The following is a 24481-nucleotide window of genomic DNA, read 5'->3' on the forward strand; positions in this document are numbered from 1 at the left end:
TGCCTCGAGACGATGGACGGAGATGACACGGGAGATACTGGACCTGCAAGCTGTCCAGAAATGGAATTGAATCCGCCGATGATGATCAGGCAAATTCCGATGGATGCCTGTGGTGGGTCCAGCACCCGCCGGAGCGATCCGCTGAATTTGGAGAAGTTGACTAGGGTGACTGGATGAGGGTAACCCCGAAATACCGGGGAAGGCAGGGTTTCGCAGGGTAGCTGCCACGGGTGAAGATATGCCCCCCTGTCCCAAACATAATAATAATACATACATACATACCTAACCGGCTCACCGTCAATTGTCAGCCATAAAGATCCACCAACTCCCAGAATCAATTCCATGAAAAAGATCAAATGCTACAATTGCCGTACAACTCCGAATCAAAGTTAACAACCGTCCTAATGCCCGGGAGCCGAGTGGCGGCAGAAAGGTTCGACTCGTTCGAAGTTGCCCCCGATCCTGTTTCCGACTATTATGCATCCATCCAGGAGTAGACAGGGTTGACGTCGCCAGCGGCCGCCATTGATCCATCTGCCGGCAGCTTTTACTTCGCAAATACGGACTGCGGCGTTGGTGGTGTTGGTGTTGGTGGTGGTGTTGGTGGTGGTGGCTAATGGGTCTGCCGGGTCTGATGATGCGTTTCCCGTCCTAGAGATATATAATGTATATTGGTCTGCCTGCCAGTGTGTAGCAGCCGGTACACAGTACGGCGCTATAAATACGCGCGTAGCGCGACCACCAGCATCTCGAGAGGCCTTTTCAGCAGCGGCCAGCTGCTACACAGTGGGTCCCAGATCTCCGCTAGGTAGCTGTGCACGCACCGCACACACCGCCGCGACTAAGGACATCAGCGATAACAACAATGATGATAACAATCCTGCTTTGATATCCTGGTTTATCCCGCCGCAGCCGCAGCCGCAGCCACCTTGTTTCCATCTGCCACGCAAGACGGCCGTTTGCACCGTCCTTTGAATCTACAGCATATGCAAGTACTACTTGCAACAGACAGGTAACCACATGCACAGTATACCGAATATGCATCCAGGCTCCCGTCCACGTACCCATCCAGCCCTGCGGGTGCGTGCCCCCCGCCCCCCCCTGTGGCCCAGTAATGGTGCCACAGCGGGCCACCTGCTTGCCTTGCTCACCTGCACAACTAGGTAGGTGTCTACGCACAAACAGACATACTTGCAGCTGCATGTGGCACCAGTATTGCACCAGTATTTTGGTTAGTAGTGATAGCCCCATTAATCACCCAGCAGCGGTATTAAGCAAACGCCGGCAGTCGATCATTCAAGTCAACCGAATCCGCCCTTCCCCTGCTGCTACCTGCTGCCGTTTGTAATTGTATCTGCGAACGCTGGCACATGAGTCGATTCATTCTCTCGCCCTCTATCAAAAAATCGAGCTGCCGGCCGGGGGGGCCCCGCACACACAGCCACACACACGCAACCATCACCCGCAGATACCAGTCTTCCTATACGAGTTCTTTTTGCTTATCTTCGCAGGTGGCGAACATGAATGCGTTTCATATATGCAGGATTACTTTTTTTCCCATTAATACCACTTAGCTAGAAGGAGGGAGGACGTGGGGGAGGGAGGACCCCGGCAGCACTGGCAAGCAAGTCGGCTCCTCTTCATCACCAAGACATTGTATGTCTGGCCATGGCCTTGCATACCTGCTTACCCACCTACCTACTTTGCCAGGTATAAATATGCGCGTGAGTTGATCCATGATAGAGTTAATCGGCGGATCCACATCCACATCCACATCCACAGCCATTATAACATCCATATCCGCATCCAGTAATAATTTAAACTCACCATCATGGTCTGGAGACGCTGTTGCAAATTTGCGCTATTGCAATTTGCGGTTTAAGGTTCCGGGTTCAGGAAGACTCACGACATTGTCGTGAACGTGAGGTAATGGCCGGCTGGTGAGATGTGGGTGTAAGTAGGTCATCGTTGATAGACCAAGCTTCGCCCGCTGGATTGGTGGCGACAGCTGAACTACTGCCTCTACGGATGTTCGGATAAAAGGAGACAGACAGAAGCAACCGCCTTGGACTTCCAGTTCATATGGCGTAGTACAGTGTGGTAATAGTGGATGGTGCTGTATGGTGTGATAAATCGTAGATGTGACGATTCCAATGTGTGCAAATGGCCCGGAAGCCTCACACTCTGTAACAACAGCAATAACATCATCATCAGGCCTCCATAAGGCGCTGCAGTGCCGCCACCACTGCTGCCGAGGTCGGCCGATCGTGAGGGTTGGCGGCCCAGCAGCTGCGTGCGAGTGCGCGGTAGGCCGGCGGCACGTGGGGCGGCCAGCGGGGTCGGAGGCCCTCGTACACCACTAGGCGCGGAAGGTCCTGCGCGCAAAGGAGAAAGATAAGGCAGGTATACGTGCATATATTCATGCGTGTGTGTTTACACCTTAAGTCGCGATCTTCTCCGATAATTTTTTAAGCAGGGCGGATGAGACAGCACATGGTGAAGCACACGGAACTTATTAAAATAAAGGATGCTGCGGAGGGCGGCGATGAAGGAGGGGATCGGTCGATAGGTGATTTATAAATTATAAATAGCACAGATGGGCAGAAAGAACAGTTGTTTCACATATATACAGTAAGGTCTTTCGCCTACAGCCAACTAGCAGCAGTAGTAACAGTACTGTTATGACAGTATTGTTACTGCCACTAGTAGCAGTAGCAGCAGCAGTAGCAGCGGCAGCAACAGCGGCAGCATGGTATACTAGGGTAGCTGCGTGGTGGTGTGCCGCACCTTGAAGTTCCGCGCCGCGTACTCCAGATATGGCGGTTTACTTGTGAACACCTCCCACCTGCATGGGTGCGCGGATGGACGCGTGCACATACATACAAAAGCGCGTCTGGAAACGAGCGAAAGGATACTGACCGATGTGTGTATATCGAGGTATGTATATGTATGGATTGCACGGTAGTCGCGACGCTGTCAACCAAAGGGTCTGTCTGTCTGTCTGTCTGCGTCAGTCGCGTGTATGTGAACGGACCGAGAGCAAGGGTGCTTTGAAAGGCAGCAGCACATAATAGAGCAGAGGCGGTACGATGACAAGCGACACCGGTTGCGTGACCGAGTTTAAATAATGCCGTACGCTTGTATGCACATACACACATTGCCAGCCCAGGGAGGGAGAGGTGGAGGAGGTCAGTAGTGTTAATGTGAAAAACTGAGAGGCGTCTTGTAGTTCGAGCCCTCTGCATCTTTCTATTTTTAGAGGCTTTTGTTTGGTTCGTTTGCTGCAGCAGGAGATCTGCCCTTTCGGGGACGCCCTCCAGCCGTTCCCGCCTGGGTTCCCGTCTGAGTGTCTGGGAGGGCTTCTGGGCTTTCAGACAGCCTGAGTCTTGTGGGGTCTTGTCGCCCAGGCGGGACCTGAGAACCCGCCGTGTTTCCACTGCAGTGCCGTACCCGGATGGAGGGGCTGCGGAGCGGCTACGTTTTGTGTGACAGTCTGAGTCGGGGTGGTTAGGGAGCACACAAGGCTAGCCGCAACTGGTGCTGTGTGCTCCCGACCCTTGCGCTGTGTTTCGGCTTCGGGAACCCCCCCCGGCTCTCACGGCCCAGAGTGTAATCTAAGTCATAGATCCATCCATCCATACGAGCATACACACATACGAACATATGTACGAGCATACAGACGAACGTACATACGTACGAACGTAGATAGAACAAACAATATCTTACGAATAGACATATGAGCATTGTGCCGGCCGTATAGCTAAGTGGATATAGCGTGCTCTTCCTAAGGGCAAGGTCCAAGGTTCGACCCCTTGTTCGGTCGATTTTGGTGATAACTGACTGGTTTTGGCCATACTGATATGGCGATGGCGAGACCGACGCCTTGAGATTCCTGGATCTATATTTGTCATAGTCGAACCCCCCATCGATGGTATACGATTACTTTGAGTCCGGTCGATGGACGGTGGTGGCCTGGGAAAATGTAATCTTGCGAGTTGACCAGGAAAGGAGTTAAGACGCCATCGACATCCGGCTGGTTTCGATGGATGCCGGTGACGAGTGCGGAACCTGAGCGATCCACTAAATAGTTGACTAGGGTGACTGGATGAGGGTGCCCCGAAATACCGGGGAAGGCAGGGTTTCGCAGGGTAGAGGCCACGGGTGAAGATATGCCCCCCTGTTCCACACATCAGACATTACATGTTACTGAGAAGGAACTCTTAACGTGTTTGTAACCGTGCATGTTCGTTTGGATGCGCGCGCGGGTGGTTGCGCGCACCCTCACTTACATAACGATTCCGAAAGCGTAAATATCCACACTGAAGTCCAGTCGGGTTCCTGCGTCATTGTGGTACGACACCTCCGTACATTAGTGTTTCTATTATGTAGGTGCGTATGCCTGTGCCTGACACATACACATATGTAACTACATACGAAATGCACAAAGTATGTAGTTCGTTTTTGATTGTCTGAACATTATTATATGGATAACGGCATACGGAATTCCCCGGCGGACTCCAGACATACATACAGGTACAGGTACAGGTACATACATCCTGAAAAGCACGCACACAGAAATGCGGGTGCTTTATCTATCTGTCCGACGCGTCCTTAGATGCGCCCCAGCAGGCCTCCGAAAGACCCAAGCATGTGCACGTGGAAGTCGTGATGTTGCCGTACGTGCTACATCAACATATCATCCTATGCCTAAACCCAAACAAGGCACTCAGCAGCAGACAGTTAGGGTAGGTTAGGTAGGCCAGCGGGGGACATGGGGGGCCATACACTGACGTGGCAGCTGTGCCGCCGGAAGGGCCTCCCGCGGTGCTGCTGGCAGACCGCTTTTATCGCATTATCTTGTGAAATATGGCATGCTGGTGTGTTTGCCGTACTGTATGCAACCCCTCACAGTCTCGCAGCAGCAACCCTAGTATTGCCGTACATACCCAGCATTACTGCAGGAGAGATGCATCATCGCCACACGCCGATGGCGGTCAAGACTCACCGGGACAAATGTACTCGGGCGCAAGGTGTGTGATCTGCATGGGATGGCACGCAGGAAATAATGTTTGAGCGCATTTCTGAGCCTCGTAGATGATGTATGTATGTATGTATGTCTCAATTACAGGGTGGTTAACTTCGCCAGCGGCCCCTTTTCCCGGGCCAGTCCCTGCTCTCCCCTGCTAGAGGCGCACCCTAATCCGTCACCCCATCCGACTCCAGAATGTATTCGTTGGGTTCGGCAACTCACCACCAGCATCCAACCAAATCTAGCGGATCAACGGCGCATCAACTTAGTTCCTGGTTAGCTCGCAAGTTGATTATGTATGTATGTATGTATGTAGGACACCAGGACGCTCATGTTCGTGCGACACGCACGGCAAGATGCGGAGTGTAAGATGCTTAGGAAAAGCTGCCTTCCCTGGACAGACATCGCGTGATCACGGATGGGGTGGAAGAGGGGGCAGAAACGGCAAAAGCCGCAACAGCCGCAGCTGCAGCTGCAGATTTCGGTGCCCAAGTGCATCCGATGGGATGTCTGTGGTGTCTGCCTGGGCATACAAGGATCATACACTTGTAGTTGTTACCACACACACACACAGATGTGCGTATGTATGTATGTGTCTCGGAGAAGTTCGGAGGATGGGGATTTTTCATCTTCATCGCCATGGCCACATTCATACTGCCAAGCGGTTTGTAGTATCCTGGGTATCACGGGATCTGGCGTCCGCTGATTGCTCCTCTTCTGCAAAAGACGCGATACAACACGGTTCCCCGCTGTAGTGTCCTGGAGGGTTTTCATATCACCCGGGATCTGCACCCACCGTTCGGTTCTTTTTTCTTTTTTTCCTGAAAGGTCGTGTTATATATAACACTCGGTCACCCAGCTAGCTTTACCTGCCACTCGTACTGCACTCCTACATCCCTGCCCCGCATGCCCCGCCTGTCCCCGCTGTCCTTCCGCGCCCGCCAGTCAAACCAATTGACATTCCCTGCGGGCCATACACACATACACACACATACATACATACATACACATGTACGAACGCACCGTCCCAACGGCGCCCTCCTGCGTCGAGCTCGCATGTGCCACCACACCATCCGGGCCGGTGTCCTTCCGTACAATGCTGACCAGGCCAAAGTCCTGCGCACGTGCATACGTACGTACATATATAACTACATGCATGCATTTACACGTACGCCTAAAATGACGGATTAGAGATGATGCATGTGCAACAGCAGACAATAGTAGCTCGTGTAGATGTATAAAAATGACACGTGGATATGGACCGGTAGACCAGTAGTAGGCAAGTAGGTAGGAAGCTAATATGTGTGTATGTGTGTGTATGTGTGTGTATGTGTGTGTATGTGTGTGTATGTGTGTGTATGTGTGTGTATGTGTGTGTATGTGTGTGTATGTGTGTGTATGCGTGTGTATGTGTGTGTATGTGTGTGTATGTGTGTATGTGTGTGTATGCGTGTGTATGTGTGTGTATGTGTGTGTATGTGTGTGTATGCGTGTGTATGTGTGTGTATGTGTGTGTATGTGTGTGTATGTGTGTGTATGTGTGTGTATGTGTGTGTGTAATGATGGGGAGGCGATACCATACCACAAAAGAGAGGTTGGACCAACAACCCAAAGTCGACCACTCGTCCTACATTCGTCGTCACAGCGGCCTGTTCATCTTACCGCAGGGGCTCAAATCATAAGACCGTACACCAACCCGTACAACCACCCGTACAACTACCCGTACATGTATCTTACCCCCAGCTTGCACGTGAAGCCCCGGGGGTCGCTGTTAGACGATTTGAGAAGCACATTCGCGGCCTTGACCTGCCAGGCAGCAGATGGAAAAGTGCAGCGCAGCATTTAGATGCATCTACGTCGATTATTACGCATGCGCGTATTAGTAAATGTGCGTACAGAATTAACCTTAATTTTCTGCGTAGGTTGATGCGCGTGTATACGCTTCGTCACATCCACAAGATGATGTGCAACAACATAACGCATCAGCCGGTGTCCAGAACCAGGAATACCATCGATACACATGCATACATTACCGTCAGCTATGTATGAATATGCATGTAATATACTACCATTATTATCATAGCTAGCCAAACTCCTGCTGCCATATTTGTCGCTTTGCAGACCAGGAAAGGCTCTATCTATCTCCGCCGGCCGGGGCGATGTCCATGTCCTTGCAGGTTGGGGAACACCGTAGGGGAGTTCCTCCCCGAGTTCTTGGGTCGGCGAGACTAACCTAACCCCCCTTCATTGGGTTAGCGCCCAGAAGGGCACCAGAAGAGTAACTTGTAACTTGTAACTTGGTAACCACGGTACTCACGTCGCAATGCGCCAGATTCCGGGCGTGCAGGTGCCGGAGAGCCAGCGCCACTTCCAGCAGTGTGAGGTAGATGGCGCGCATGGCAACACCGCCGCCGCCGCTCTGCGCTGTCATGCTGCCCGCGCGCTGCTGCCGGTCACCGACCCCACCACCACCACCACCACCACCACCACTTCTTCCGGGAGCTGTGGTGGAGGCGGCAGCAGATTGGAGAACACGACCGCGTTCGGAAATACTGCTGGCGCTGCGGACGGTGACGTTGACTCCATCAAATTGTGCGGCGGTTGCTGCTCGGATGATGGCGTCCTTGAAGCGCCCGGAGTCCTGTGTTGCACATATCATACCGTATCCATATGCGATCGTAATATGTAGTTAGTAATGAGGACTCAGAAGCAGAAACAATGCGCATTATTAGCGATGCATTATGAGGTGGATGAGCTCATCGCCAAGACTGCTTACCGTACGGGTCTGTACGTATGTCTGTATGTAAAAACATGTAATCATATTCATTTCCAATGTAATCATTTTTATGTTGTAAAGACGCATGATGCAAACATAAAGAATGTATGTTTGTATGTGTACGTAAGTGAACGTTACGTGCTCACCAACGCATCGGCCAGCGAGCCCATGTCGCAGCACCTGCGACACAAAATTAATATTAGCAGTTGTGGGAAAGGAAAAGAAGGGAAATTAATATTAGCAGTTGTGGGAAAGGAAAAGAAGGGAAATTAATATTAGCAGTTGTGGGAAAGGAAAAGAAGGGAAATTAATATTAGCAGTTGTGGGAAAGGAAAAGAAGGGAAATTAATATTAGCAGTTGTGGGAAAGGAAAAGAAGGGAAATTAATATTAGCAGTTGTGGGAAAGGAAAAGAAGGGAAATTAATATTAGCAGTTGCGGGAAAGGAAAAGAAGGGAAATTAATATTAGCAGTTGCGGGAAAGGAAAAGAAGGGAAATTAATATTAGCAGTTGCGGGAAAGGAAAAGAAGGGAAATTAATATTAGCAGTTGCGGGAAAGGAAAAGAAGGGAAATTAATATTAGCAGTTGCGGGAAAGGAAAAGAAGGGAAATTAATATTAGCAGTTGCGGGAAAGGAAAAGAAGGGAAATTAATATTAGCAGTTGCGGGAAAGGAAAAGAAGGGAAATTAATATTAGCAGTTGTGGGAAAGGAAAAGAAGGGGAATTAATATTAGCAGTTGTGGGAAAGGAAAAGAACGAGAGAAGTAATAACGGACTTTTTCGAGCAGCACAAACTGGGAGTGCTTCGGCGGTCGTTCCTGTTGGGGGACACGGCTACTGTAGGGGCCCAGGGCAGCGTCAGGCCCCCTGCTCGATATCGATACGTATCATGCACAAACATTGTGCAAGATTTAATGGATGAATAACTGAAGTACATACAAACAACGAACCTCCGTTCATCACATCCCAGCCTTGGCACAACCATCCTATTCCGTTATGTAGTAGCTGGTACAAAGTACGGCACCATGAACAACTACAAATACGCGCGGAAGTGCATCACCAGCATCATCTCGAGAGGCCTTTTCAGCGGTCAGCTACTACACTTTCGCATCCACAGTCGTATCGTTGGTGCTGCATCAATCCGCCGTCCCTTCGATTGAATCGTACAAGAAAAACACAGACCCATTGTGTTCCAACATACGTCCATTGCTGGATTCGTTCCTCGTTACTCCGCCTCCTCCGCCTCCTCCTCCTCCTCATCGTCATCGCCATCCCAACGTCGAATCCCCGATACCTAAGAGAATCCTTCAAAAAACTGGCAAGCCGCAAAATCTATTCTGAAAACCCCCCAAACCCTTTCCTGAAAACCTAAAACCCAAAGCCCAAGAGCTACAGATGAACTACTCGGCAATGGTGATGAATGCATAGCTAGGGTTTTAGGGTTTTAACATAGCAAGTAGGGTTGCAGGCGGTAGGGTTGCAGCAGGGTACGCAGGATCCTACGCGCGCGTTCTCATACCGTCACAAAATTATATTTATTTTATTAATAAATATAAATAGATGCAGCTTCCATCCAACTAGCATTCTGATGTCGCTACGTACACACGCTGCTGCCGTACATGATGTCCTCTTCACTGATGTCTCGTCACTTACTCCATAACGATGGCCACATGCAGAGGGCCCCCGCCTCCCGCTCCTCCTGCGCCTGTGGAGCGCAACATAAGAAAAGAGGCATACAGAGGGCGCCCCGGCATACGTAGAAAAACTTATCGATACGTTTGTCAATCAGCAAAGGATGGATGGTTAAGGAGAGCGAGATCACGGGTCGATGTGCACATGTGTTTTTTATTACATGGATATATAATTATACGAACTTCGTTGTGTGGGTATGTATCGATGTGTACATGCGCACGAGCGAGTTGCACCACACACAGCAGCAGCCAGCAGCAGCAGCAGCAGCAACCACCGTGTATTCACTGCAGCGCCATCCCCGGATGGAGTGGCTGCGGAGTGGCTGCGTAGAGTGTTGGCAGTCTGAGTCGGGGTCGGGAGCACACAAGACTAACCGACTTGTGCTGTGTGCTCCCGACCCATGCGCTGTGTTTCGGCTTCGGCCCCCGGCTCTCGCGGCCCACAGTGTAATCTAAGACATACATACGTACTGGCTGGCAGAGTTTAAGGCCTGACTTCTGCTCCCGGCCGACCCGGGTTCGAATCCGCCTGCCGGCTCCTCGGGTGTTTGAGGAGTGTTGAAATGGTAGGTGGCCCCCCATCATATGGACGATGTAGGACGTGATATTACAGGCAGGCGGCTGGCAGAGGTTAAGGCCTGACTTCTGCTCCCAGTTGACCCAGTCGACCCGGGTTCAAATCCGCCTGCCGGCTCCTCGGGTGTTTGAGGAGTGATGAAATGGGAGGTGGCCCCCCATCTTATGGACGGTGTAGGACGTGATAATATCAACTTGCGAGCTGACCAGGAACTAAGTTGATGCGCCGTTGATCCGCTAGATTTGGTTGGATGCTGGTGGTGAGTTGCCGAACTCAACGAATACATTCTGAAGTCGGATGGGGTGACGGATTAGGGTGCCCCTCTAGCAGGGGAGAGCAGGGACTGCCCCGGGAAAGGGGGCCGCTGGCGAAGTTAACCACCCTGTAACAACATACATACATGGATTGGGGTGCCCCTCTCGCAGGGGAGATCAGGGAGCTGCCTCGGGAAAGGGGGCCGCTGGTGAAGCTATACCAACCTGTAACAACATACATACATACATACGTACATGTGTGTTTTCACGTTTCACCTCCTGGAGGTGCGTTACCCTCCACGCAACGTGTAAAACAACGTGAGGTCCCCCCCTACGAATATGTAAGTGATTTTTAGCTGTTAAGGACGGACTATTTATTCTCTCAAGGCTGCTGCCGCTGCTGCTGCTGCTGCTGCTGCTGCTGCTGACGACGACGAGGACGACGAGGACGACGTACCACCGGCACAGCGCGAGCAACACATTCAGTAATAATGCACCTGCTTCTTTCGTCAGCAAGTTGGCAGTACTAAACAGTTGTCAACACAGCGCAATACGTACCCCCAACATTGGCGTACTGCGGCTGCTGTTGCTGCTGTTGCTGTTGTTGCCGTTGATCTGCCGACTTGGGGCCCACGGGAACTAGCTTGGGCAAGTCGTTGGGTCCCCGTCCCGGCACAAGGGCCACTTTGGTGTGGTACGAGTACACCTGCAGGACGCACACATAAATACATACACACACAAAGAGACATACATACAGAGACACACACCGCCGCAAGCGGGCGACTGAGCTGTGTGTCTGTGTGTGTGTGTCTGTGTGTCTGTGTCTCTGTGTCTCTGTGTTACGATCCCCGGCCGGGAGTTGTGTAAACCAAGTAACGCAAGTAAACCTGCAAATGCCCCCCTCCCCCTCCCCCTCCCCCCAGCACGCACACGTGAGCCGGAGGAGAGTTATCAAGGTCCTGTAAACACGCCTGCCTAAAACCCTAAAAACCCTAAAACCCTAAGTTAACAAGTATGTATGTAAGTATGACTTAGATTACACTGTGGGCCGCGAGAGCCGGGGGCCGAAGCCGAAACACAGCGCATGGGTCGGGAGCACACAGCACAAGTCGGTTAGTCTTGTGTGCTCCCGACCCCGACTCAGACTGCCAACACTCTGCGCAGCCACTCTATGCACCACCAACCCACTTGCACTATGTTCGGATGGCTAATCGAAGATAGCACCGCCAGCTCCCGGGCCCCGCGCATCAGGTCCTGTAAGCACGCCTGCCGAGCCGCGGCCCACATCGAGGCCGCTGCTGCTCCCTGCTGCTGTTGCTGCTGCTGCTGCTGCCCGCATCCGACGCTGCCGTCCGTCGTCGCCGTCGCCGCCGCCGCCCCCGCGGCTTCCGATGACAGGCCCAGCGATGAGCAATCCGCCGCCGTATCGCCTGCTGCTGCTGCTGCTGCTGCTGCTGTCGCCTGCTGCTGCATTGGCGGCGGCAGCGGCAGCATGGAGCTTGCTTTAGCGAGGGTGACGGCGGCAGCGTGGGCCTGCTCGGCCCGGAGCACCTCTGGGAAGACCTCCTGTGCGCCATCATTCAGCGGAGCCAAAACTTTCACCGCGACCTGCATGACGGGCATAGAAGTGGAGGGCGGGCAGCAAGATGTCGCCCGCTAATGGAAAAGTGGCCAGATAGAATAGTTAGAGCAAGGTGGCTATGGAAAATATTACGCGAGCTGTAACGTCTGGATGTACGACATCATCACGGTGATTACGTACATGTGGACCGAGGATGGCCAGTCCTGCCGCGTGCCGGTGTACATGAACTGAAAAAAGGTTTCGCCCCCTCAGTCAGTTTTAAATCCAAACAAATAAAAGTGATATGTAATATATAATGTAATGTAATGTAATGTAATTTTACAGAGTGGGAGGCTTCTGGGCCGCTTTATCACATTGTCAGTTCCACGATTTATCACCTTATAGCACCATCCACCCAATATATAATATAATATAACATAATATAATATAATATAATATAATATAATATAATATAATATAATATAATATAATATAATATAATATAATATAATATAATATAATATAATATAATATAATATAATATAATATAATATAATATAATATAATATAATATAATATACTATAATATATATAATATAATATAATATAATATAATATAATATAGTATAGTATAATATAATATAATATAATATAATATAATATAATATATACTATATTATAGTATAGTATAGTATAATATACTATATTGTACTATACAATAGTCCACATAAACATTTCTCCAAATCTCGGTAAAGTACCCCTGTACTCTCTAATTTACATAGGGTCCACTAAACTAGACCCTATATACAATAAAGAACACTGTATTGTCAAAAACGGTAATTGTATACTCTTCCAATCCTGGCACAGTATACAATAACAATATAGAGACAATACAGTATTGTTTATGTGGACTATAAAATAGTCCACATAAACATTGTCCAATATTGTAAATAGGGTCTAGTAAACTAGACCCTATTTACAATATTAGACAATCTCTGTATTGTTTATGTGTAATTTTAGTTTACTAAAATTACACATAAATAATACTGGAGCGGGGTTGTGCGGTGTTGTGTACAACACCGCACAGCCTTCCACGAGTGGAATAGTATACATTAACAATATAGGACAATCTCTGTATTGTTTATGTGGACTATAATATATACTATACTATATTATAATATAGTATAATATATAATAATATAGTATAATATAATATATAATATATAATAATATATAATAATATATAATAATATATAATATATAATAATATATAATATATATAATATAGTATAATATAATATATTATATTATACTATACTATACTATACTATACTATACTATACTATACTATACTATACTATACTATATTATATTATATTATATTATATTATATTATATTATATTATATTATATTATATTATATTATATTATATTATGTATATGTAAAAGATGCAGTTGGCGTAATAACCTAGCTGCCAGAATCCCCGCATGAATCATAGGAAACGCCGTACATCTGCAGGCCGCTGCTGCCGTACGCACCTCCAAGCCCAGCAGTCGCCCGGCGAACACGATTGAGCAACCTCCGTCACCAATGACGCGAGTCAGTCGCAGGAAGCGCAAATCTTCAGCGGCGTAGGGGCTGCAGTGCGTGCATCACCGTTTGTCCATTCAAGGGAAGACCGTCGAGATCGCGGACGGAAGCGTCCGGAGGCGGGTTAATTAAGAAGTCGTTTGAAGGTTTTGGGATTTTAGTTCATGACAAGTTACGAAGTAACTTTTTATGGAAGTACGGAAGGGTAAGAGCGAGGTGAGGGCACGAGCCTGAAGCATCCACATCATTATTCATAACGACGGGGACTGAAGCTATAGCTCCTATTATTATAACAGGCAATTTTAACAACTAGTAGGAAACATACTTTGGACTTTTTAAAGCAAACCCCAGCTTGACGCAAATAAATCCATGAGCTATTATGCGATCCATTACCTCTTCTGTGAAACAGGGGGGTATATCTTCGGCCGTGGCAGCTACCCTGCGAAACCCTGCCTTCCCCGATATTTCGGGGCACCCTCATCCAATCACCCTAGTCAACTTCACAGTGGATCGCTCAGGTTCCGCACCCACCACCAGCATCCAAGGGAATCTGCCGGGTCGACAGTGGCCCAACTCCATTCCTGGTCGGCTCGCGAGTCAAGATTATCCCAGGTCACCACCGGCCACAATTTAGGGGCGCCATACCTTCCACCATCGGAAGGGGTTTTCATCCTTACGGGTATTGATCCCGGGATCTCCCGGGGCTATGGTCGCGCGTTACCAGTAGTGCCAAACCCTAGTATTACCTGCAGACTTTTGCCATTGTATCACAAAAAAAATATTCGATTTAACCGAACCAGGAGTTCAAGGTCAAAGCTGAATTACTCGTGAACTAGGCAGCCCATATGATGACTCCCAACTGCCAACTGCCAACTGACGCACCTCGGGTCAGCCTCAACGTCGTTAATCGTTGTGAAGCAGCTGGCCAGGAGCACGTCCAGGGGGGGCAGCCCAAGGACCCGCGCGTCGCCGCCCATGCCGTCCAGGTCCAACAAATCCGAAACCGATCTCCGCGGCACTCGTGGCAACGCAACAGGACCTCCCACACTCGCAGAGCAAGCTAATCGCGCACGGAGCAGTGGTGTAAGCAGCGATGGCGAGCTGCGCCCCCCGACGGCGCCGATGCTACTGCTGCCTCCGGCGACGGCACCGACCTCCAGGACATGACCGTTAGTGGTTGCGCAGTGGCGTTTGGTGGTTGACGCTGTCACGGATGCCGTTGGAGATGCGAGCTGCGTGGTAAAGGGCGACAGCACGGATACCACCAGCTCAGCGGGGGCCAAAAGACGGCGGCCACCGCCGCCACTGACACCCCCGCCGCCACTGACACCCCCGCCGCCACCGCCACCACAGGTGGACGAGCCCGGTGAGTCCGGCATGAGAACGTCTCGGCCATCGCCCGTAGCTCCTTGCATCTGTGTCTGTGTACGACTGAGCATGGAGCTGCGACTGGAGAACTTACGGAGCGGCAGACGCAAAGGCGGCGGCGGCAGAGGCGGCGCCGACGCCGATGCCGACGGCGCCGTCGGCAATAACCGATCTGGCGGGCAGTACGGCGATTGCGGCAGGGACAGCGACGGCGCGGGCGCCCCAGCCGGAGATCCGGCGGACGCCGTCACCGCCCCCGCGGCCGCCGCCGGTGACGTGACGGTGGCGTGGGAGCCGTTGCTAACCGTGCGCTGAGGGAACCCACCGAATCGGTGCCTGGCCCCGTTTGTAGAAACCGGCGGGGATGCTGTGCAGCATGGCTCGCTGTCCTTGCGGCCTAGCGCGGCCATACCGTAGCTGCTGCCTGTGGTCAAGAGGATGGCATGTACGACATGAAGTACGGCAGCCAGAGCCGCACCATATGAGCACACCGTACCGTACGCTTGCGTTGAAGGCCCCATAGGATGAGGAGTAGGATTAGCATCGGGTTATGTTATGTTGTGTCTTATGAACAAGCCACATGCGCGTTTCGTATACGTGCGTATGTATGTACCTTCACCGGCCGGTAGCAGGAAGGCTATTTGCGTCATCTGCGTTACATTACTGACATTCTGCGTCTCGTCAATATCTTTTGGAGAGACGTCTCCCACCTGTACGCCCTGCTGCTGATGCTGCTGATGCTGCTGATGCTGCTGATGCTGCTGTTGCTGCTGATGCTGCTGATGCTGCTGATGCTGCTGTTGCTGCTGCTGTTGCAATTTCTTCTGCACCTCCGCAGCCTCAACGCTTCATCACCGCCACACCGCTCCGCTGCCACCACCACCACCACCACCGCCACCGTCAAATACACTCGCATCGCACGTTTAATCGCACCTCCCTCAAATCCACCCACCCACATGCACACGCAAAACTATGTGAACGAAAAAAGTGCGCTTCACGCCCCCGGGGGGAAGCCCCGGGTGCCATCCAGCACATGCACAGTCGTTCTCCCATGCCGCTGCTGTACACCACCGTACACAGCCGTACACTGCAGTTTTAACCATGAAAACGATGTCCGTACCTTGCAGCACACGGCTCTCCACCAGGAGGCTCATCTCCGCAACCTCCATGGCGGTCGCACCCCACGCGAGGTTGTCCAGGCAAGCAGGCAAAAGGACCTACATCAGCCGCCCGGGGCCGCCGGCCCGCCAGACATCCAACATGCACCCGTGAAAAGGTTGCCAACATCAGACATAATTAATGAATGTCCAGGTTTCACGCATGCATGCTATGCATGCGAACATGCATGCTATGCATGCGAACATGCATGCAGCGACGCTTTAAGTGGGCCAGGCGTCCGGCGCGTTCCGGCCTCAAAAGGCTAGGGGTTTTAGAAATGGAATCCAGGTGCAAGTGCGACCTCAACAGCTCTTCATCGCGAGCCGCAGTGGCGGCTTCCACATGTGGTGGTGGCATCGACCGTTGAGATCTCTTTCTCTTGAGGAAAGCAGTGGTGCGTCGCGGCCATGTGCAGAATTGCAAGTCAAGGCAAGTCACGGCAAGGCAAGGCAAGGCAAGTCACGGCAAGGCAAGGCAAGGCAAAGCACGGGACGGCAAGGCAAACAGGTTATTTCGGGGGTTGGTGCGCGCAGAGGGCAAACACAAGTCTGTGGCAAAGGAGAGGAGAAGGGGAGGAGGATGGCGAAGCTGGTGCTGAACTACGGATGCGACTCCAGCCGAGGATATAAGATAATGGTAGGAAACGCCGCATAGGCGCGTGTGCCGTACCTCCATCAGTTTTTGTGCCGTGTCGCGAGCCACCCTAAGAAGGGACATGGGCAGCCGGTCCACCGACGTAATGAACAATGCAAGGCGGGGCCGTGCGACGCCTGAGCCGACGCCGACGGCGGCGCAAACGTCGTCATCGACATTGCCGTACGCGTCTTCAGGCGTGGGACTCAGCGGACCTAGATCTCCGCTGAGGCCGCGACGCAGTCCGCCGACGCCGACGCCGGTCGCGGCTGGCAGCGCCCCCGACGCCAGCAGCACAAGGCACGTCGGCTGCAAGGCGGCGGCGTTCGCGGTGCTGCTGCAGCTGCCGCCGCCGCCGCCAGCGCCGCCGCCAACCCCGCCGCCGCCGCAGCGGCGGCTGTTGCTGAGCAGCAGAAATACATCGCTACCTGCCTGATCCACATCTTGTAGATAGCCGTGCAGATCAGGCAATATAGTTGACGTCAGCCGTACACGCCTGTCCGCAGCCAGCGGCAGCGGCGGTATTGATGGCGACACGCCTGCTTCCGGTGCAGCTACAGCCGCCGCCGCCGGCACCGCCGGAGGTCCCAGGTAGGCGACCTTGGAGTTGGCTGCCATCGACGGCGACGTTGAACTCGGCTTTCCCATGACGCATCTGGTGTACGACTCTCCCGTTAAGCAACAGCTTTCGAAGGGCGCCGCAGATGCGCAGCTTCGCATAGCGCCATCCTCCCGCAGTAGCTCCCCCAAGAGTGACGAGGACATTAGGAAAGGTACGACCTGCACGAGCGAGTGAGAGCGAGTGAGAGCGAATGAGAGCGAGTGAGAGCGAGTGAGAGCGAGTGAGAGCGAGTGAGAGCGAGTGAGAGCGAGTGAGAGCGAGTGAGAGCGAGTGAGAGCGAGTGAGAGCGAGTGGGAGCGAGTGAGAGCGAGTGAGAGCGAGGGCCGTTGATTCCGGTCAAATAAACGTACACATTGCGCAAAAACGATCCCTCGCTCCCCCTGTAGTAGTTCAAGTCCGTTTAGCGACAGGAAACTCCCAAACTGAATTCCCAAGCAAGCTCCATCAGCCAGATTTGGAAAGAGAATCCTCGGTTTCAATCTGATCGTTCGTGGGGTCGCAGCGCAGTCCACATCCAGTGTGCTGTGTGATCCCACGGGTGCTGTGAGCGGTTGCACAGACCCGTAAAGAGAACAGAGCACACGGAGGCTCCCTCTGTGTGCGTCACAGGAGCACCATCCCCCAACAGCCCCTCAACAATACCTTCCAAGCCCTCCGGTCACGATGTGACTCGCCCAGCAGCCGGCTGGCCGTGGCGGCGGCGGCATTGGAGGCGGCGGCGACGGCGCTGCCGCCAACCCCTTGCCCCGCGCACAGCCTGCTACTCGCTTGCACATCCCCCTCGTTGCCGGCGAACGTCGACTCCATTTTCATGGCGTCCACTGTCGTGACCAAAAGGAACGACCTTGTGGAGACAGGTAGAGAGTTTCAGAAGGAGGCGCAGATAAGCTGGGGTGAGGGAACGGATGGAGACACACATAAACACATACACACACACAAACACACACACCAAACAAGACGGCTGCCAGCCGCTGTCATCAACCACTACTTGGCCACACTGGGGCTTGCTCACCAACTCTGAACCCACCCGCTTCTGGAAGGGACATCAATGCCACCACCGCGACCGTCGATCCCAGGCTGCTGTTGTTGGTTGTGGTGGTTGTGATGGTGCTGATGTTGAGGTCTGCTACGGCTGCCACCTCCGTCATTAGCGGAAATGGGGATACGTGGCGCCGGCAGCGGCGGCCCGGCGGCTCCTGCCGACGGCGCCGGACCTGACCCGCCGTGCAGGTCCGCGGTTTGCAGCTGCCATGCTGTCGCAGCCGGGGTCGGCCCCTGGTTTAGGGTCGACGGAGACCGCAGCTGTAGCATAAAGCCGTATTGCATGGCGGCGGTAGCGGCGGTGGCAGCCGTGAGGCCGCTGACGTCGGAAACGGCGGGCCCGCCGCCGCCGCTGCCTCCGCTGCCGCCGGCCGTCGTCACGGCCACACGGACTTGAACCTCTATATGGGCCTCAGATCGGAGCGCCTCTGAGACGGTGTTGGAAAGGACTGACGCCAGCGCGCAGATGTCTGGCGAATGAGCAAGACGGTGCGCAGCCGTACAAGCCTAGAGGCAGCAAAAGCGGCGGCGGTGGATGGATAGGGGGGCATTGACGGCTTCCCCGGCTGCAGTGGAGGTGGAGGCAGAGGCGTTGGTCAGTTTGGGCGGCAGAAGAAGCGTTGGTCACAACGGCATCATTAACCGTAATCAAAAGGTGCGTAACTTCCGCTTCCTGCCGTGCACTCACGGACAAGAACCACTTTTTCCAGAGCCAGATCTTACCACGGCGAAGATGTACGACCCACCATCGGGAGCAAGCCTAACATGGAGTCACACTAGATACCTTAAACACGCTCCCGCTCTTTTCGCTCAGAATCCAGGCAATAATCTTTTGCCGTAATGTGTTTGTTAGTACTGTATGCCCCAAGTTTAAAGGAGAGCCGAAAGCCTCAAACCTTGCGCAGGCGAATGCAAGCTACTCGCCTGCTGCAGGTCCCGTAGATGCGGCGCAAAAACGCAGTCTACAAGAACAGCCGCTACAGCCTGTGCAGCTGTTTCCGAGTCGCAAAGCCGCAGCAGCTCGCCGCCATCCCCAGCATCGATTGATCCCGTCGTACAATCTCTGCCACATCCCCCGCCGTCGTGGGGATCTGCAGGGCACACAGTGACACGCGCATGCGACCCCGCCGGCGTTGCCGGGGGAAACAGCATCCCTGCCGGCGCTGCCGCCGCCGCTGCCGCTGCCACCGCCGCCGCCGCCGCCGCCGCCGCTTCCTTACACGGCACCATCTGGGCGCAGAACAGCGCCCCCACCAGCTGCTTCCCGAGCTCCAGCGGAGCCAGAAGGATGTGCAGGTGCTGCTGCTGGCAGAGCTTGCTCGGATTCATCGGCTGCGCCTTTGCCTTTGGCTGCGCCTGGTGGGACTGGCCGGGTTGTGGGGGCTTGGTTTCATATTGCCCGGCTCTGTGCTCGTGGGGCCACATGACCGGCGCCGCATCCAGAAGGGACCCCAACCCTGCTGCCCAGTTAGCCCTCCAGCTTAGATCCGAGGCAATGTCACCGGGAGCCACCTGCCAACGGGTGGGGATGGGGACTGCGCGCTTCATTTCCACTTCCACTTCCACTTCCACATCCACGCAGAGGTTGCACGGGTTTCATTTCATACCTCCCGGCGATGCAGCGCTTTGTGTAATGGAAACAACGGATCCTGTTACCCTAGGAAGGTGGATTGTCGTCATTCCACACACTCGTAAAATAGCTAATGGTGCGCGAAATCGGACTCTGCCGTACAAAGTACAGGTAGGTTGGTAGTTAGATAGTTAGGTAGATACGATAATAAGTATATATTAGTACGTAAGTAAGTACACATAATGTACATGCATATACACATTGTATACGTACATACAGACAGAAGTGTACCAAGTAAAGGAAGGTACGACGCACCGTCCACAGAAGCGTCTTCCTGGGCTCCTTTTCGCTGTACGATGGCGACAGCCACGGTGACGGCATCACCTGACCGATCGGCAGTAGCTCTGGGCTGCCAGTGAGGCTGCTACAGCCCAATAGGACAAGCGAGTTACCGCAGGCAGATGCGCCAAAGATGCTGTCGGTGGCAACGAAAGCAAAACAGGATGCGGTGTAACGCCAAAAAATAGTTTAGGATGTAGTGTAACGCCAAAAGAAGGCCGGGGGAATGCTGCGTGCGAGCTTAACTTAATAGTTGCAAGGTACAAAGATATGAAGTGCGTCAAGCGTATTTTAGCTCCGGAGCCGGGGCCCCTGTCCTGAGGCGCCTCCGGAATCCGGAGTGTGACCTGGGGATCGCGCACCGTGTGCATCGTCATCCCTGAAGTTTACAAAACGTATCGTGAGCCATCAACCTGGCGGTTCTTCGTCAAACATTTCTTATAAACAATTTTTATGAACATTGTTTATCTTTGCTATCAAAACGTGGATCTGGATGCGATTTTCTTTTCAGCGCGTTGAACGTCCACCTTGCACTGACCGCAACACCTATCGCGAACCGGATTGATGAACAAGCCCATCCCGTCCTCTGCCCGCGTGCGTATTTCTCTGCACTTCGATGTGTGTCAAGCTCACGGTAGCTGTGGCTCCCGTCTCGACTCAATCAGCTGTCAGAGAAGCTCATGCCCTGCATGTCTTCGTGCGGCCGCAGATCGCAGCCGCCAAGTGGTCGGCAACGCATTTGCTGATTGCGGCGGTAGGTCATACAACATTTACCGGATTTGGACTTAGATAGCTTACACGATGCTTACATGGTCTGAACGGATGCATGTATGCCTCATGCGTGTTTGTTGGCGCGCATCTAAAACCGATTCAGTTGCCGGCGACAACAGCTGCGAGGCATGAAGGCAATCACGCCGTGTGCAGCCTTACGACACATTAGTTCATTGGATGGGCTTGCACTGGATTGGACAGCCCACCGGCTTGTAGTGAATGCGCATTTTCCCAGCTTCGACGAAGATGGCGCCGTTACCGCTTTTCCTGACGGTCGTTAACATAATCGAACTGAATGGTTTTAACCAATCTCTCTGTCTTCTGCTTTGTTGCGTAGTTTGTGCGTGCTTGGATTTATAGGAAATAGATGTGGAGAAGCTCTGCCATAGATTTGAGCTATACTGACAGCGACAGAAGAAGCTGTCACAGTGTTGCGCTACGCTGACAGACGTCGGCGGCGGCGAGATGGCGCAGCAGTGCAAGCAAACCCCACCTGACATGTGACGATGGACCCATCGCCGCTCCCAAAATTTCTGCTGCATGTATTGTGCTTGTGTGCCAAGATTGAGAGGAGCTTAGGCGAACGCTGTCAAGCACTGCTCGCACCACTTGATCCTGTGACACATGGACATGGCGAGACCGTCCATAAACCGATAACGATGTGGCATCGATCAATTGAGACAATGAGTATCACGCCGTGCGTTGCAGATGAAACCAAATCCTGGTCTGCAGCAGCGAGCGAGTTGGCATTCTCTTCAGGTGAATGCCGCTGGTCCACCTTACCTGAGGGCGCTCATCACAAAACTCCTTCACAGGTTGCCCGCAACAAAAACTGCGAAGCCAAGACATGCCAAAAGCTCCAGCGCTCGTGTTTCACCAGGGTTGATATGTATGCCCACTGGAAATGCCAGCGCCCAGCATACGCCAGCAGAGAAGATAGCTAAACAAGATAAGCTTCAAGCTTATCCCTTAATCGAGTGTTTCAGTTTGCGGCGTCCGTTAATCAGCTAAGCTCATGCCGGCGACGGCCTCGCAGTTAAAACAAACCCCTTTACAGCCATGCGCTTAATATAAAGTTATGAGTTATCATAATGCTGAACAAATGGCGCGTTATTGTAACACGTGCACAACGAAGCTCATTGACGATCTGTCAGCAGTTACGGCTTGCCTTGGAAGGTACGAGCGCGTAACCGTGCCGTTTCTTAATCAGCAATGCACACATATTATTAATCAAATCGCACGTACTCATTATATCATTGGGGTGAACTATCAGAGGCTTCGTTTATAGCATTGACGCTCCTATCACTCCGCAATCGGAAAAGGCATGAACATATTCGCCTCTGTCAAGCTCCTGATTTCGGACATAAAATGTAAAGTATGCCGCTATGTGTTAGTTACAAGCTCGCGAGGGCTCGTAAGGCCCAGACGAGCCAGGAGGCTCATGGACCGCGAGTTCTAGCGTAGTCAAAAGGAATGAAGATAAAAACGGAAAAAGAAATAAAGGGTTATGAGCCCCATATGCGAGAGAAAACAGTAGCTAGGGTAAGCGACCTCTAGTCATGCTTACTACTCGGCTAGCAGCGTGCGGCGCCTCATCCAGATGTTGTGTACGATCTGCGCAACTTTACGCTGATCGTCTATCCCCATAACAAACCTCATAGTAAACATGGGCTCGATATAATCCTGGGTTGAGGAGCCCTTCCCGAAGGTCGTTGTAGGCGGGACGCTCTAGCAAGACGCGAAACTCATCTTCTACTGCATTATTGTTGCCACAGACCCTATACCAGCGCTCCTGGTGCGACCGACGCCGGGTCGGCTAACCTCCAAAGGCCACCACGCCCCTAAGCGAAACTGCAAAGCAGTGACAAGTTTTACTTTGCAGGATTGTAGCACGTCTGTGTTTCGGCGTTTCCAATCCAATGGATATGCCGGCACGTTTTAACCCGTTTACGGTTACAAATTCCCGGGTTGATGCTGTATATTAAGACGTGGTTGGCGTGCCCGTCACCGGAAACCCTATGTATTTAGGATTCTTTTTTCTTTATTCTTTAAACTTATGAACCATGGCCGGAAACGGTGCAGACAGCTCAACGCCGCACAGCTCAAGGTTCCAACTGCCATTCGATGTCATAGGTTGGCGTGGCCGTCAGCGTGCGGCCGGCCACGGGCCGCGGGCCGCGGAGTATTTACCAGGATCACACTTTTTTTGCAAGTTTGGTATGCTAGCGAGGAAACGGTTGTGAGAATCAAAGATATGCAGGAGATGCGTATCTTACTTATCTCGGTATGCCACACGTACCGCGGGTGCCGCACGAGATCATACCGTCCTTCAAGGTTTCTACGGCAGATCTAACATTGGTCGGGTTCGACGAAATGAAATTGACCTTCCCCTCTTCATACAGGTCCAGGTGCAGCTCTGGGAAGTGAGCCCTAAGCACCTGAGATTCCTTAGGATCATCGCACCACCTCAGTTGGTGGCAGTCGAATCATCAAAACATACTGCAAGACGTATCTCCCCTCACACAAAACATTGTGAAACACAGTCCCCTTCGCAACCGGAACCCGCGGGTTCCAAAAACGGTAAATCAGTGAGGAACGCGATATGTGCTACTGGTACGATAAAATGTTAGTAACTTCGGCTTGTTTAGGTATGCAACGCGGAAAAACTGTACATTCTAAGCATAGATAAGTCGCATTTATTCCTGCAAAGACGGATTCTTCGAGGGTTGGGGTCCTTCCGTGTCACTATTTGCAAGTACGAAATCCCGTTCCTCTGTCCATTTTCGGACGTCACAGGTGCGGGTTGCGCTTAGCAGTCACTTTGCAGTCGTGCCCTCTGTCGGGCAGAAACAGCTACGTTTCAGCAGCCGCAATGTCTTTTTGGGCGAGGCCCCGGGCGCGAAGCGCCATTCGGTGGGCCGAGCCCCCGCAGTCCGTCCGTCCGTCCGTCCGTCCGTCCGTCCGTCCGTCCGTCGGTCCGTCCGTCGGTCCGTCGGTCCGTCCGTCCGTCGGTCCGTCCGTCCGTCGGTCCGTCCGTCCGTCCGTCCGTCCGTCAGGCAGGCAGGCAGGCAGGCAGGCAGGCAGGCAGGCAGGCAGGCAGGCAGGCAGGCAGGCAGGCAGGCAGGCGGCGGCTTACATATCTTGCTCCGCAAAAAATAGCGCTCAAAAGCTACATCGATTCTACATCGGTTGTCCAAAGGAAACAGTTCAGATAAATTGGAGCGCAAAGATAGCTTTCCAGGGTGAGATACATTTATGAATCTTACTCCGCTAAAGATTGCATGTAAAAGCCACATCAATTCTTTATCGATTGGCCAGAGGAGAAAATTCAGATAAAACGGAGCGCGCTCCATTGCTTCGAGTTTGACTTCCCCTCACCTCGCAGCCCTTGCATCTGACGTCGTTGCATATCCCTTACATCATAAATTCATAAGCAAATGGCATGATCCTTTATGGGTTGGTTCCTTCATGCTCGGCAACTTTAGACCGACCCAGGGTA

General features: G+C 52.4%; 1 protein-coding gene across 1 annotated transcript; it reads right to left on the reverse strand.

Annotated features, from left to right (window-relative positions):
- Positions 1 to 2210: 2210 nt before the first annotated feature.
- Positions 2211 to 21779, reverse strand: VOLCADRAFT_90519 (uncharacterized protein; the record flags this gene model as incomplete). Its single annotated transcript, XM_002950131.1, has 22 exons — positions 2211 to 2375; positions 2788 to 2845; positions 4290 to 4338; positions 5006 to 5039; positions 6053 to 6145; positions 6767 to 6835; positions 7347 to 7670; positions 7952 to 7985; positions 9460 to 9511; positions 10887 to 11034; positions 11517 to 11582; positions 11880 to 11936; positions 13429 to 13528; positions 14363 to 15272; positions 15969 to 16011; positions 16676 to 16908; positions 17068 to 17419; positions 17904 to 18105; positions 18289 to 18809; positions 19557 to 19814; positions 20188 to 20347; positions 21766 to 21779. The coding sequence occupies 22 exons, from the start codon at positions 21777 to 21779 to the stop codon at positions 2211 to 2213; spliced, it is 3942 nt and encodes a 1313-aa protein (XP_002950177.1).
- Between the last annotated feature and the right edge of the window lie 2702 nt (positions 21780 to 24481).

Source organism: Volvox carteri (genome assembly GCF_000143455.1).
Source record: "Volvox carteri f. nagariensis unplaced genomic scaffold VOLCAscaffold_17, whole genome shotgun sequence".
Lineage (NCBI taxonomy): Eukaryota > Viridiplantae > Chlorophyta > Chlorophyceae > Chlamydomonadales > Volvocaceae > Volvox > Volvox carteri.